The sequence below is a fragment of the Rhipicephalus sanguineus genome, chromosome 4, assembly GCF_013339695.2.
Source record: "Rhipicephalus sanguineus isolate Rsan-2018 chromosome 4, BIME_Rsan_1.4, whole genome shotgun sequence".
Taxonomy (NCBI): Eukaryota; Metazoa; Arthropoda; class Arachnida; order Ixodida; family Ixodidae; genus Rhipicephalus; species Rhipicephalus sanguineus.
The window spans coordinates 206282259-206298624 of record NC_051179.1 but is presented as its reverse complement, the minus strand read 5'-3'; the positions used below and the strand labels follow the sequence as shown (position 1 = coordinate 206298624).

Here is a 16366-nt window from a genome sequence, read left to right as displayed (position 1 = left end):
ACATTTGTAGGGAAGTTTGAAACATATGCAAGAAATTCAACAGCGTGTTGGGCAGATCGAATGATGCGTAGTGAAAGAGACTACGCAGTTTACCGGTACCAGTTGGGATAACAAATAAAACTTAATGCAACAGCATAACTTTGATGATGAAAAAAATAAAGGGGGGATGCATGGATCATGGGAGCAAATGAACCAGCTAAGCATTATTAGTGAAATGGTTGATGAGATGCTGGTAAAATTTATCGTGATTACGCTGGATGGCGATGCTGTTTGGAAGATCATTCCACAGTCGTATGGCGCGCGGGAGTGACGAGTAGTTAAAAGCATTAATGGTGCCGTAGACAGGGGTGTAGCTGAAGTCATTGTGTAATCTGTGCGATAAGTCAGAGGAACGTTGTAATTGTGCTAGCGGTGATCGAGTGGCAGTGACATATTTATGAAAGAGAGAAAAAATGCAATGTCACGACGTATTGTTAACGGATGGAGTGAAAGTTCGAGCTTTAGCTGGGTTACACTGGACAAGTTGTTATAATTCCGCGTGATAAAGCGACAAGCCCTGATCTGAATAGCTTTAACTTCTGTATTAAATATGTTTGATTAGGTGACCAAATGGATGATGCGTACTCTAACTGGGGTCGGACAAATGTTTGGTAGGCCTGTTTACGTACGTGAGGAGTATTGGCACGTAGGTTGCGACGAAGATACCCCAATGATCTAGAAGCATTCGCAGAAATGGTAGTCATATGGTCGACCAAGGAAGGATTTTGTGTGAGGTGAACGCCTAGATATTTATACCATGTGGTTTTAGCCAATGTGTTGTTATTGATGTTGTAAGGAAAGAGCGAACGAACTGATTTACGGGTAAATGACATGATTTTACATATTCAAATGTTAAGAGTCATTAGCCGTGATTTACGCCAGTTGTTAATGCAATTCAGGTCACTCTGGAGGGATTGGTGATCATCAGCACTTTTCATGGAACGATAAACAATGCAGTCGTCAGCAAATATACCTATAGAAGGTGATATGTTATTTGGCAGGTCATTAATGTAGATTAAGAATAGTAAAGGTCTAAGGACGCTACCTTGCGGCACCCCGGATGTGACATCGGAAGGAGGAGAGAAGTAATTATTGACAACGGTGAACTGTTGGCGGTTAGAAAGAAAATTACGGACCCATGACAAGGATAGCTAATCTTATTTAAGCGCAGAAAGTTTTGATATTAATCGGCAGTGTGCTACGCGATCGAATGTTTTAGAGAAGTCTATGAAGATGCAATCTATTTGTAAGTTATTGTTCATGTTGTAATGAAGGTCAGTAGTGAATTCAAATAACTGTGACTCACAGGAGAGGCCTTTTCGAAATCCATGCTGATTTGGGAAGAAGAAATGATTTGATTCTAGGTGATCGTAGATATGCGATGCGATAATGTGTTCGAGCATCTTGCAGCAAAAGCATGTCAGTGAGATGGGGCGATCATTTTCGTGCGAATGTTTATTACCCCTTTTGAAAACGGGTACTACCTTTACTATTTTCCAATCAGTGGGGAGTTCGCCTGTTGAGAATGACTGTAAATGTTAAGTAAGATGACGCTAGAAACTAAAATGGTATTTTTTAGTATTTTTGAATTTATTTCGTCGACACCCGAGGACGAGGACACTTTAAGGTTATTGATCAGATTTACAATGCCGTTAAGTGTAATGTTAACAGGTCCCATGTAGTGGTAATCAAAATGATGAGTGTAAGGGATGCTACAATGATCTTCTTTGGTAAAGACAGATGTAAAAAACGTGTTTAATGCAATAGAGTTATCTTAGAAAGTTATCTGCTATCTATCTATATCTTAGAAAGTTATCTGCTATGACATGCGCAGTGGTTGGCTGATCCCCTGTATATATGTGAAATGTTGCTTCAATAAATTTTGTTGTAAGTCAGCGCTGTGTGTGTTCCCTTCCTGTGTCCCCGTTGTTTACTCGCGCTGTGTGGTTCATCGTGTTTAATGCAATGGGAATGTCAGCATCCGAATATGGGTTGCTAGAAGCATTATGTATCGAAATATCGTTACTCAAGCTACGTTCCCCTGTCGTTTTCCAGAATTTACTTCGATTATTTTTTAGTAGTGCGGGAAGGTCTTCTGAAAAATATTTATCTTTCGCTTCACAAAGGGCAGACCAGTATGATATCAGGTAGTTTTTATAATTAACCCATGCATCAGGCGTACACTCACGCTTCACGGCATCGTACAGTCTCCTTTTCTTTTTTCTCATATGCTGATGTTTTCTCGTAAACCAAGGGTTAGCTTTATCATTAGATATTGTGATAAGCGGAACGTGCTTGGATACTAATTCTGCGAGCTTGTCTCTAAAAAGAACCCAGTTTCTTTCAACAGACCTTTTATAAAAATGGGGCATCAGGATGTTATCATAAAAGGCTTGCAGTTCGGCATTATTGCAATCGTAATTAGCTCGGTTATAGTCGCGAATCTGTTTTCTCGTTACACCAGTGAAAGGAAGCGGAATGTTAATGGTGATTTGAAGTAATTTACGGTCGCTCAGTCCATCTAAGTAAGTTATGCAAATGGCTGTATCAGGGGCTGTTGTAAAGATCAGGTCTAGTATATTGGGACCGCGGGTAGCTTGGGTAACTACTTGAAATAGGATAAAATCTAAAGTCAGATCAATGAGGCCTGATGAAACAGTACTTGGGGATGATAGAAGTGTCCACTCAATCTGCGGAAAATTGAAGTCACCGAATAAATAAGTGATGTCTGCGTGGAAGAGCTCAAGTGCTCTCGCAATGCTTTCACGCAGCTTGTCTGAGAAGGAGCGATCGGAGTTCGGTGCTCGGTAACAGTTGCCTATCAATAGTTTTTTGGTGGAAGATGTAATGCAGGCCGTCCATATGATTTCCAGATCAGAATCTCTATTAATAGCAAATGGTGTTAGCGATTTGTAATGCCAAGCAGAACGCTTATGAGTGCGATCGCGCCTGTATATGTTAAATGAGCTGGAGCCTGAAAGAACTTCGCAATCACGATTGTCTGGGTGTAGCCGCGTTTCAGTGAAAACGATGATATCAGAATCACTGTCTTCGAGGAAAGATGAGGCTTCCACACACTTAGATAATATACTTCGAATATTAGTGAATGATATCGACAAGGGGGAAGACATGATGACTGTTTTCGGTTGTTTCAAGATGTGCGCACGTTCACTGCACATGAGCTATTGATTAAACTGCATGACAGTGTCAGCCGTTACATTGTAAATATCCTCCTGAGACCCAGCAACGGGAAATTTGTCCAATATATTGGACATTGCAACACAGCGCACCGCGGCTTTCCAAGCGCTTGCCTCCTCCCGGAAAGCGTTTCCTCGGCTGCTTGTGGGACCCGTGCTGCCATCTAGTGAATGTGGTCAGAGTCGGTGTGTTTCCCGCCTCTCAGGAGCACTCGAAATGGCGGAATTGAGCACGAACGATTTTTACGGCTGCCGCCTAAGAAGTAAGTGGATTTATATTCATTCTTGGATGTCTTAAAGCGCATTTAAGCATTGATTTGTGTTCGTAAGACGTTGGAGCACACAAAGAAATTCCTATTTGAGCAGAAAATGGGCTAGTTTTTTTGCATGCGTTGCGTATTTGGCAATCTCCAATATAATGGACACTGGGTGTCAATGACAACAAAAACACGACAGTACGCGCGTGTGCTCTCTTGACTCTCTACAGAGAGTAATACGTTTTTTGCTGCAGTTCTCTCGTTATTACATTTACACTTCACGTATTTTCTTTTGTAGGTAATAGGCCCCGTGTGAGTGATGCCACGGCTGAGAAAATCTTGGAGAGAATTGCAGACTCTCCTGTGGCGTCGAGATCCACTTCCACATCTTTCGGAACGCAGAGACCCAGCCGTTGGAAAAAGACAGAGCGGTGAATATTTACACTCTTGTTGCAGCTGTCACTTACTTTTTCGGGCAATATTAAGACTATGTGTATTCATGCATTTTAATTCATTTGCAGGATGACAAATTCGAAGATGTCAGCTTTTCAGCCCGTCGTCGACAAGCACCACCGGAAATCATGGTTTCATCTTGATTACTTCAAACAGTACATTCCGGATGAGCTCTTTGACGCAATGGCAATGTCAATGAACACTGGTCATGTTCTTGAAACTGGTAAGAGCTTGAATACCACGGCGGATGAGCTGAAAACATTTTTTGGAATGTCAATCACCATGTCTTGTCTTGGATACCCCCAAATGCGAAGGTACTGGAGTACTAAAACCAGAGTGCCAGTTGTCGCAGACAAAATGCCCAGAGATCGGTATTTTAAGCTACGATCCCGACTGAAAGTGGTCAATGAACTTGATGTAGCTGCAGAAGAAAAAGAAAAAGACAAGCTTTGGCGAATTAGACCTTTTGTAAAAGCCATCCTCAATGGCTGTCTCCAGCTGCCGCGAGAAGAGTGCCTGAGTATCGATGAACAAATGATTCCATTCACCGGGCGAACGCACTTGAAACAGTTCGTTCCCCGTAAACCCAACCCTGAAGGCTTGAAAAATTTTGTGCTTACGACGCCAAGTGGCCTTATTTTGGACTTTGAAATATATCAAGGAAAGAAGTCTACTTTGTTCCAAGCAAGTTCTGGAATTGGAGAGTCCGCTGTACTGAGGCTTTCAAACAATCTCGCACCTGGAACACAGCTCTTTTTCAACAGGTATTTCATATCTGGTCCGTTACTAGATAAACTGGCAAAGAAGGACATCTCTGGTACCGGACCAGTGATGAACAATCGTATTCCGAAAGGCGTAAACTTGTCCAGTGAAAGTGAACTTAAACTTAAGGGACGAGGAACATCGGAGATGGTGGAGAGAGACGACGAACAACAAGTAGTTGTCCGTTGGTATGATAACAAAGCAATTACATTAATGTCATCTCTTCATGGCAAACAGCCTGAAGACACGTGTCGCAGGTGGTCCAACAAAGACAAAAAACATGTCAATATAGCGAGGCCAAATATTGTGTGCTTATACAATAAGAATATGGGAGGCGTTGATATGGCCGATCGGATGATCAGCTATTACCGAATGAAGGCCAGGGTGAGTAAGTGGACCATCAGGTGCTTTTTCCACCTCATGGATATGGCTCTCAGCAACTCATGGTTGCAGTACACCAGAGATATGCGCGACCAGCAGAAAAGACCGAGAGAGGTCCTCGAGTTTCTGGATTTCCGCGTCTCTGTGGCAGCCGCTCTAGTAAATGAAGCGTTTCGGATTGCAAGCGACAGCGACAGTGGCTCAGGCTCGCAGCTGCCCACAAAGCGAGCTCCACTGCCCCCTCTTCCAGTGAGAAAAACATTTGGTCACTTCCCACGACTTGCGGACATTCCGAATGCTGCTCGCTGCAGAATGGAAGGTTGCATCATGAAAACAGTTTTTTTGCGTAAAGTGCCAACTGTTCTATTGCATCACGAAGGAACGGCGATGCTTTGAAAATGCCCACTCACCTTAAACTAAGATTTACGGACTGGAATTTACACGACCATTAACAATTGTATTCTCGGTTTGGAAGCAGCAAATTAAAGTATATTTCTGTTGCGAGATGTCCTTTTTTGGTCACTGGCCTCAACTACGCCCTACTATCTGTTCCCCCAAAACATCCCCCTAGAGTCCCAATGTACAATATATTGGACAACGTGCTGCGGCCAAGTAACATAATATATTGTCACGTGGTCGTGACGTCGACGAAGACAACAGTCAGCACGTCCGAGATGAAACTGTTTATTTGGCCGAACTTGTGGCCGAGAAACTGAGAACTAGAACTGCAGCAATACACGCTGTACAATGATAGCGGCGAACAGGGCGTCGTCCGTCGATCAACTGACAAGCGGTCAATCGCGTCGGCTTTTATACAGGCGGTATCGAACTTTCCAGCAATATCGCTGGTGGCGGCGTTATCTCTAGACAAAGCTGGAACATTCGCGTGCGGGGCGCAATCTTAACAGAACGATCTACTATAGACGTGAAGCTTCTCGAACAATGCTTCGCGGACAGCGTCGAGCGTTGACAACCGTCCCTGCCGGTCCAACCCGCATACATCAAAACAAGACAAGAAGTGGGCGTGGCATTGCCCCCCTCTGAAAAAGCATCGTCCCGATGCTTGTGAAAGAACATAGAAGAGAGAAAAAAACAAGTGCATACAAAAATAAATTACAATAACAAAGGAAGAAAAATAGAGTCCCCAGGTTCGCTAACGCGCAAAAAACGGCTTAAGGCGCACGACATGGACGACTTCAGGTCGTGCGCGGCGTCGCTGGGAGTTCGTAATGCCGTCCGGGATCACCTCGTAGTCAAGAGCGCCGAGGCGTCGAAGAACCTTGTATGGCCCGAAGTATCGCCGAAGGAGTTTTTCGCTAAGCCCACGTCGGCGTATCGGCGTCCAGACCCAAACACGGTCGCCGGGCTGGTATTCCGCGAAGCGTCGTCGAAGATTGTAGCGACGGCTGTCGGTGTGCTGCTGGGTCTTGATGCGCAGGCGGGCGAGCTGTCGAGCTTCTTCGGCACGTTGTAAGTAAGCGGCGGCATCGAGGTTTTCTTCGTCGGTGATGTTGGGTAGCATGGCGTCGAGCGTCGTCGCCGGGCTCCTTCCGTAGACCAACTTGTACGGCGTCATCTGCGTCGTTTCTTGGACGGCCGTGTTGTATGCGAAGGTCACATACGGAAGGATGGCATCCCACGTCTTGTGTTCGACGTCGACATACATGGCCAACATGTCGGCGATGGTCTTGTTTAGCCGCTCGGTCAGGCCATTTGTCTATGGGTGGTACGCTGTGGTCCGGCGGTGGCTTGTTTGGACCTTGGGCTGCCTGGTTTGTTCGGGAAGGAGCCCGTGCTCTGGCTGCAGTCCCTTCTGCCTGCGGCTTGTTCGACGATCCGGGTATTCTTTGCTGTCGTCCTCCTCGCGGCTTGGACTTGGGTCAGCGCTTCTCGGGGGCGTCCGGATCATGGAAGAAGCAGCACCTCCACCAAATGTCACGTGGTCGTGACGTCGACGAAGACAACAGTCAGCACGTCCGAGATGAAACTGTTTATTTGGCCGAACTTGTGGCCGAGAAACTGAGAACTAGAACTGCAGCAATACACGCTGTACAATGATAGCGGCGAACAGGGCGTCGTCCGTCGATCAACTGACAAGCGGTCAATCGCGTCGGCTTTTATACAGGCGGTATCGAACTTTCCAGCAATATCGCTGGTGGCGGCGTTATCTCTAGACAAAGCTGGAACATTCGCGTGCGGGGCGCAATCTTAACAGAACGATCTACTATAGACGTGAAGCTTCTCGAACAATGCTTCGCGGACAGCGTCGAGCGTTGATAACCGTCCCTGCCGGTCCAACCCGCATACATCAAAACAAGACAAGAAGTGGGCGTGGCAATATTGAAAAACTACATGACACTTTTCACCTTTGCACTCAGAAAAAGTAGTTCTGAAAGTTTAACAAAAATCCCTGACCCTAAATTCACTGTGGGTCTCAGGAGGATATGGGTATTTGAGTCCATCCGCAGTTTGTCAACTGACAACTTGTACTTCTTTTTCTGCGATTTTGCGAAATTTATCAGTTTTGCCCTGGCTTTGCGAGTTCCAGGCGAAAAATCTTCGCGTATCGCAAAATTTGTTCCCTTAAGTTTATGCCCCGATTACAGTATGAGTGATTTGTCCTTGAAATAGGTCAACTTGGCAATTATTCGCCTTCGCTTCTCTGGGCTATATTTTCCTAAACGGTGAACGCGCTCAAATTGAACGCTATTAGCGGTCATCTGCAATTGTTCCGAGCAGAATTTACCTATTTTTTGTTCAGACATTGCCCAGTCTTCACCTGACTCATCTTCTATGCCAAAAAATAGAAGGTTCGAGCGTCGCATTCTATTTTCAGCATCCTCACATCTTCACGCAATAGCCGTCAGTTGATCCGAGACGCACATAGGTTCTTCACTTTTGTCTTCCTCTGCTGTGCTACGCGAATTAACAGCTGCTTCCAAGGTCGCCACTTTAGCATTAAATATTCGAACAGTGTTTTCATAGGTTTCCTGCTTTTCTTTGACGCTTTTTAGCTCTTCTAGTAAAGAACCTTTTGCTTCTTCAAGCTTTCGGATAGTTTCTAGCGCCGCGGCAAAAACGTCAGCCTCACTTTTTAAAATGGGACCTGGGTTTGATTCGACATCGCCAGCAAGCAAGAGCAAAGGTTTACACAAGCAAGAACAAAAGCCAGCTGAAAAAACATGCGTTCGCTTCAATATGTCTTCAAGAGCACGTGGGCACGACACCGCAAGAAGACAGTAGTTGCTACTCTTAACACAAGCCGCATTGTTTAGGTAACTAACCTGAAACATCAAACAGCATGAAGGCATCTTGTCTGGTGCGATGGCGTGAGTGTATGCTCGTTGCGTGCTTTTTATACTGCGCGCCGACCGCCTCCAACGCAGCTGTCTTTGATCCGGGTTGCCAGACGAACGGGCAGACTCCATCCAGAACTGGCGCATGATATGTCGAATTCGGCGTAGTCAGCGGCAAGCACGCTGACGGAAGGTGCAAGGTAAATGTAAATGGTACCGACGCTTCCATAGAAGCCCATACGTTCAGAAACGGCTGCTCATCAGCTGCTCATGGGGCTTAGCGCCATCTGTGTGAGGAGAGAACACTTCCGGCGGAACAAAAAATAAAGCGGATGGGACGCAACATCCGGTATAAAAGTGACCTCATTTTGTTGGCCCTAGCGCGAAATTTGGCCTCAAAATATTTTTCTTAGGCCCCTGATCGCTAAGGACTCGCGCTACGGCGAGCCGGCAAGGCCTTGGCGAATGCGCTTGAAGCCAACGCTAGCTAAACTAATATCGACCCGTGACTAAACAGCGGTGTTTAGGTGTACCGTCGTGCAATGCGCCTTGGTTTTACCAGGAAACTTTATTTTTTGAGCTTTTATTCTTCGTTCGTGTTATTTTCCGCAGCGTGAATAAAGTAGGCAACAGCGTACCTCTCATGTTTGCAGCGTTCCTTATTTGCTTCGCACATGCGCAGGGGACTTAAAGAGCATATTGCATGTGTGCTTCAGTTCTAACGAGAAGAAATGATGCCTGGTCACGCCAAAATAATGATATATCAGTTTTATTCAATGGTAACGCAAATACACACCCTACACAATGAGCAAGAAATGTCATAATATTGTCACCTGGTGTTTTGAGCCAGCATGCCGTGGCCAGCCGAAAGAGGCGAGGAAGACGAAGGCAAGGAGCGCTTGGATCGTGTCTGTAATTCGCGTCTTGTCGTTCCGCTGTTCTTGCCCCTACAGCGCCTATAGCGCGTGACAAACTGGTGGTGGTGCGGGGTATATCTACGTACCGTACCCCTCCGAGTAGCAAGATCTCAAGCATCGTGCCGGTGGTTACTCCTGTGCACCGAGCCAGCAGAACGATTCGAGGACATGCCCCTGAGTTTGGACTGCTCCCAGACAACATGACAGCTCCGGCCATCCCAACCGACAGCAAACCGACCGGTACGGAAGGTACAACGCCGCTTCATTGTACTTTGCTCAATCCTCGAACGCCAAATCCCTTTCACGGTGCTGCACATGAGGATGTGGAAGATTGGCTTGTTCTCTACGACTTTGTTGCCGCGCACAACAAGTGGGACAACGCAGACAAGCTGCGGCACGTCTATTTCAGTCTCATGGATGACGCACGTGTTTGGAACGAGAACCGTGTAGGCATCTTAACATCGTGGGAAGACTTCAAAGGCCGTCTTCTTGAGACTTATGCCAGCCCTGATCGTCGAGAGCGAGCTGAGCGTGATCTCAGTCCCGCATACAAATGCCAAACGAAGGCGTTGTAATGTATGTAGAGGACATGACACGTCTCTTCCGACGAGCCGACCCCGGCATGCCAGAAGAGAAGAAGGTGCGGTACCTCATGCGTGGGGTGAAAGAGTAGCTGTTCGGTGGGCTTGTGCGCAGCCCGCCCACGACTGTATCAGAATTTCTTTCTGAAGCCGTGACCATAGAAAACACTCTTCGGCACCGGGCCCCATCATACGAACGACAAGTCAACGCTGCCTCAACTACGGACTGCTTGGGAGCTTTCGGTGGTCACATCGATTTCTTCCGAGAGCTCATACGCTCAGTAATACGCGAAGAACTTCAGAAGCTGTCAGCACCCTCGCCGCCCACTATCTCCTCTTTGTCCAGCGTTGTCCGTGATGAAGTCCAGCATGCCCTAAGAGAACCGTCTTTTACGAGAGAACCTCAACCGCCGATTGACATCCCCCGGATGTCGTATGCTGAAGCTTTGAGGCAACCGGTCGCACCTGCAATGCCGCTTCACACCGTGGCCCCAGCCATGCTGCAGACAGCCCAAGCGGCCACGTATTACAACGACCATCGACTGGCCCCGCGGAAATCAGACGTATGGCGTGCACCAGATCGACGTCCCCTCCGCTTCCACTGTGGCGAAGCTGGGCATGTATACCGACACAGCATCTACCGGGAGCTTGGCCTACGCGGATTTTCGGCGAATTCACCACGACCTAGGTTCGGCCAGCGCCCCCTGAAATCGAAGACTATGTTGCCCAGGAGCGTGGATCCTCGTAATCCCTGCACCAATTTCGCTCCCCATCACCGAGGCGGTTTTCCCCTAATCGCCGTAGCTATTCGAGCGCGGTGCAGGGTCTGTCACCCAGCCCACGCCGGAATACTAATCACAGGGACCTTCGGGGGCGAGACCGCTCAGACTGGACATGCTCAAGGCCCTCCATCGAGGCTTACGCGGACCGACGATCCACCGACGACGACGTTACCGGCTGGTTCCGGAAATGTTTCCTTGGACATTCCAGTACTGCTCGATGGTCGCAAAGTCAGTGCTTTAGTGGATACGGGTGCGGACTATTCCATAATAAGTGAAAAAACTGGCCGCTCTTCTGAAGAAAGTGACGATGCCTTGGAACCGAACGCCAATTCGTACTGCCGGCAGGCATATCGTCACACCACTCGGCGTTTGCGCGGCACGAATACAGATTCGCAGCTGTACTTTCCTTGTCATCTTGAGCGTTCTCCGTCAGTGTTCGCGAGACCTAATAATCGGAATGGACTTCCTTAAGGAGCATGGTGCTATCATCGACACTCGACAACGCCTCGTCACGTTCTCGACAAAGAGTGCTACAGCAGCGAACGACACCAGCCACCATCGAGTATGTGTGTAATAGACGACGCTGTCACGATACCACCGCGCGCAAGTGTCGTGGTTAAAGTGGCGTGCGACAGATTAGTACACGGCGAAGTGGTCGCGGAAAGCAATCGTTCCCTACTCCTTTCCCTAGGTGTGTGCGTAGCGCGAAGCCTGGTTGACCTCCGTGATGGCCACTGCGAGGTTTTTGTCACAAACTTCAGCTACGAGCACCGGCACCTTTTCCCTGGTACTGTCATCGCCTACGCCGACCCAGTAGCCGATGTCACTGAGTGTTTTGCTTCCGAGGCGATCGGCACTGATGAAGCACCTCTCAGCGGAGTCGACATAAGTCCCATGCTTCCTGCCGAAAACAAACAAAGGCTGCACGGCTTGTTGCTGGAGTTCCACACTTGCTTTGCACGTTCGTCGAAGATACCTCAGACATCGATTACGAAACATCGTATCATCACCTACGACGACGTGCATCTTATACAGCAGCAGCCTTACCGTGTTTCACCAACTGAACGACACGCGATTCAAACGCAGGTGAAGGAAATGCTTCAGAGACGGCGTAATACAGCCCTCAAGCAGCCCGTCGTCATCGCCATTCGTCCTTGTTAAAAAGAAGGATGGCGCGCTTCTGTTTGTGTCGATTATAGGAAGCTGAATAACGTCACAAAGAAAGACGTGTACCGTTGCCTCGAATCGACGATTCTCTAGACAGGCTCAGGCGCGCAAAGTACTTTTCCTCAATCGACCTGAAAACTGGCTATTGGCAAATAGAGGTCGATGAGCGGGACCGCGAAAAAACTGCTTTTGTACCTCCGGACGGCCTTTACGAATTTCGAGTGCTCCCTTTCGGCCTCTGTTCTGCTCCGGCCACATTCCAGCGAATGATGGATACCGTTCTCGCTGACCTGAAATGGAAATGCTGCCTCGTCTACCTGGATGATATCGTTGTCTTTTCGGAAACGTTTGACGAGCACCTTCGTCGCCTTCGGAGTGTTCTCGAGGCCATTCGATAGGCTGACCTCACCCTCAAGCCTGAGAAATGCCATTTCCGCTACGAAGAGCTAAGGTTCCTCGGTCACGTTGTGAGCGCTACCGGTTTTCGGCCCGATCCCGAGACGACTGCAGCCGTGGCAGCTTTTCCAGCCCCTACGGACAAGAAAAGTCTTCGACGATTTCTGGGTCTGTGTGCGTATTATCGCCGCTTTATCGAAAATTTCTCTAAGATTGCGGAGCCACTAACCAGACTTACACGTGACGACACACCGTTTCTATGGGCTGAAGAACAATCGACTGCCTTTGCGGGACTGCAACATCGATTGTCTTCTCCTCCCGTACTTGGCCATTTCGATGAGGACGCTGATACAGAGGTACGCACTGACGCCAGCAACATTGGTCTCGGAGCTATCTTGGTGCAAACTCAAGATGGGACCGAAAGAGTTATCGCCTACGCGAGCCGCACTTTGTCACGCGCCGAGATCCACTATTCAACGCCAGAGAAGGAGTGCCTCGCGGTAATATGGGCTATTACGAAGTTTAGGCCTTATCTCTACGGGCGCCCATTTAAAGTTGTCACTGATCATCACTCTTTATGCTGGTTGGCTAACCTCCGAGACCCTTCTGCCGATTAGCAAGATGGAGTCTGCGACTTCAGGAATTCGATGTCACCATCGCATACAAGTCGGGTAGAAAGCATGAAGATGCCGACACGCTATCACGAGCCCCTCTCAAATCTGAAAGTGCAGCTGCACAAGACGACAGCGCCTTCCTGGGGACTCTCAGCGGGTGGATCTAATCGCTAAACAACGAACGGACGCTGAGTTAAGGCTCGTCATTGATAATTTAGAAGGCGGCACCGCGTCAATCCCTCGTCCTATTTGGCGAACGTTGCCGTCATTTTGCTTACGAGAGGGCATATTAGACAAAAGAAACACCGGTGTCGGCAGCAGATCTCATCATCTAGTCGTACCTAAACAGCTTCGTGATGACATCCTGTTAGCTTGCCACGACGAGCCGACGTCTGGCCATCTGGGCTACTCGAGGACACTTGATCGGATGCCACAACTGTATTACTGGCCTAAACTGGCTGCTTGCGTCAAGCGCTACGTGAAAGGATGCCGCGAATGTCAGCGTCGCAAGTCACCACCCTTAAAGCCTGCAGGCCTCCTACAACCCATCGATCCACCGCGTACGCCGTTTGATCCGATTGGAATGGACCTCCATGGGCCGTCTACTTTGTCTTACTCCGGAAAGAAGTGGATCATTGTCGCCACTGATTTCTTGACGCGTTACGCTGAGAAGAAGGCACTACCGCGCGGGACAGCATCCGAAGTCGCCCAGTTTTTCATGCATCACATTGTGCTTCGTCACGGCGCCCCGTCATGCATCATCACTGACCGAGGGACAGCGTTTACGGCAAAGCTCTTGGACGACATCTTCAAGCTTAGTTACACGACCCACCGGAAGACCACTGCATACCATCCTCAGTTTAACGGTTTGATAGAAAGGCCAAAAAAAAAAACGCTGGCGGACATGATCTCTATGTACAGGCTGTTTCACACTTAGGGGAAATCTCGGAGCGCGTGGAATCGTGATGCGGCCAGCGCCGCAACCACGCGCCGTCAGCTGCTCGTGCGTGCGCAGATGATCCAAGAGGATAGTATTGAACCGCGTCGACTGCTACGGCGGCTCTTGCTTGCCGCATTACGGGCGAGCGCGCGGATATCACTTTTATTGCATGAACTGAGCCGATAATCTGCACTAAGCCTTGTGCGACGTCTTTATGTGTTTACGCACCTTATATGTGCGTGTTTCTATGTCCTTTCCGTGCACTGCTTCATGAAAAGGCCCACCCCTCAGCCTTTATCTGTGATAATGGGGTGCTACAAGAAGGATTTGACAGCATATACCTTGTTTGTTCTCTCGAAAGGCCGTGGTGTTTTGTGCGTTTATGAATATTTCTTCACTGTGTGTGCACCGCAGTACGCTGGGACGAGGAAGACACTACAATCAGCACGCAATGTGCGTTTTCTTTATTTGACTTTAAATAAAAATAAGAACTCAACAGTAAGAGTCGTGCTGCTGCGCTGGCTTAACACGATAAAGCAAATTGGAAGAAATTCAGGAATGTTTTAGGTGAGGACAAAGCCGGAACGTGTCTCTTTTCGACGACATTTCATTACCACAAGACTCGCTAAGCGGCTCGTGACGCGCCCGTGACGCATCCCACTTAGTACCTTGTAATGTCACCACCGGCAGTGATGATGGCGCTCATTCTTGACGGCAGTGAGGCGTACAGTGACTCGATGAGCGATGTATTCACTCGCAGGGCGTCCCACTCGCTGACGATGGTGGACCACAACCAATCCTCGGACAGCCCGTGTAGAGGATGGCGTGCCAGCGACATTTTCATGAAGCCCCAGGCATTTTCGATTATATTCAGGTCTGGGGATTGGGGCGGCCATTCCATGACAGTGACACCACGCTCTTTATGAAGTTCTCTCACTACACGAGCAGTGTGGATTGGTGACCTGTCGTGTTGGAAGATGTAGTCGCAATCCGGAAAAGGGCCATCAAGAACGTACGGAATCAGTACGTCGTCTATAATCGCCCCGTACCTCTCAGCGGTGAACTTGCCGTGAAGGCGGATGAGTGGGCCCAGACCATCTTTGCTAATGCAGGCCCACACGCTCACACCAGTGCGCCCGCTGGCGGTGACTCGATGCACGTACTGCGGCATGTAGCTGGGACAAAAAAAAACAAGCATATACTGAGTTTCGATATTTTACATTAGGTAATGATATTTTCTTTAAAAAAAACAGGCCTGTGCGAAACGCTCAGCAGCTAGCGAAAGCTGGAGGAGTGCCCTTTCTAGACCCTGTTACAAAATCTCATCGGACAGCTACCAATTCAGTTGCTACGTGCCAACTACGTCAAAAAACATAACTTCTTCGAAGTGAATACCCGCTATGATATTGTCACTGTGCGTATGGCACGCAATATGGGCGCTTTGCTGCTCCTGCTGCTTACGAAGAACAATTATGACTGAACCTTTTTAATGCTTGGGAAGCTTTAAACCAGGCTCCAAACTTAAACTCCAATGTTGACCGGAATAAATTCTCTCGTCTTGGTGCACTGACTGAATTTATTAAGCAAATAGGTCAGCATAATATAGTAGCATTATTTCATTCTTAGGTGAAGAAATACTATAAAACTTAATTATTCGTCTCCCTAAAGCACAAAAATTTAATCTGAGCCCGCGTGTGGGGTAAACCAATCTAAATATTACGAATAAATATCTTAACTGTATGGATTAACAACGTGCAACTGATTCTGCAGAATAAGTTACCGTGTTCCTGCAGGGCGCCAAACTCGTTCTCGCTGGTCGCCAGTGGTGGTGAAGGTGCACTTGTCGCTGAATACAACGTTCTGCCATTGTTACACCGTCCAGCTTTCGTGTAGTTGCGCGAAATCAAGCCGCCTTCCTTGGTTTGTGGCCCTAAGCAAAGGTTTTTGGGCAGCAGCTCTACTCCTTAGGCCGGCTTCATTGAGTCGCTGCCTCACAGTAGATGTTGAAGCCCTCAGCTGCAGGCTTTGTCTGAGTTCTTGAAGCGACGCGCGGGGGGCATCCACAGCAGCCGCAACAACGAACAAATCTGTATCATCCGTTGTGGCTCTTGGTGGACGTCCGCGAGGCGCACCTTTGACTCGACCTTCTTTCTTGTAAGCCTGTAGAATCCTGTTGACAGCTTTGACGGATCTTCCTGTCATCCCTGCTATGCTTTTTTGCGTGTAATTTTTACAACACAGTTCGATAATTTTAAGTCGCTCTTTTTTGGGTATACGGGACATGCTAAACCAGACAAGCAACACAGTACTGCTCGTTCCAGACAAGGAAAAAAATAGAAAAACGTACGGCAGACGAGCCTCAGTTTTATTCTGCTCAATCTGGATCTTGTGGTGCCACGCCCTTATCGTCAACGAATGGGGCATGCTGCGGCAGAACACATCGCTGACACCATGCATTTCCCGCCGTCTAGAATGAGTGCTATCATCGCTACCGCTGGGGTCATTAACTTGGAAGCGTCACGAGTGATTTTGGCGCCGGGAGCGAGTCCTTTCTTTTTTAATGAAATATCGTCGAGAATAAGCA

General features: G+C 48.1%; 1 protein-coding gene across 1 annotated transcript; it reads left to right on the top strand.

Annotated features, from left to right (window-relative positions):
• Positions 1-3849: 3849 nt before the first annotated feature.
• Positions 3850-5590, top strand: LOC119391052 (piggyBac transposable element-derived protein 3-like). Its single transcript, XM_049415033.1, has 2 exons — positions 3850-3924; positions 4015-5590. The coding sequence occupies exon 2, from the start codon at positions 4016-4018 to the stop codon at positions 5483-5485; it is 1470 nt and encodes a 489-aa protein (XP_049270990.1). The 5' UTR covers positions 3850-3924; position 4015; the 3' UTR covers positions 5486-5590.
• The last annotated feature ends 10776 nt before the right edge of the window (positions 5591-16366 follow it).

Excerpts from the sequence above, each read along its gene's own strand:
- LOC119391052 (XM_049415033.1), top strand. The coding sequence starts at position 4,016 with ATGACAAATTCGAAGATGTCAGCTTTTCAGCCCGTCGTCGACAAGCAC.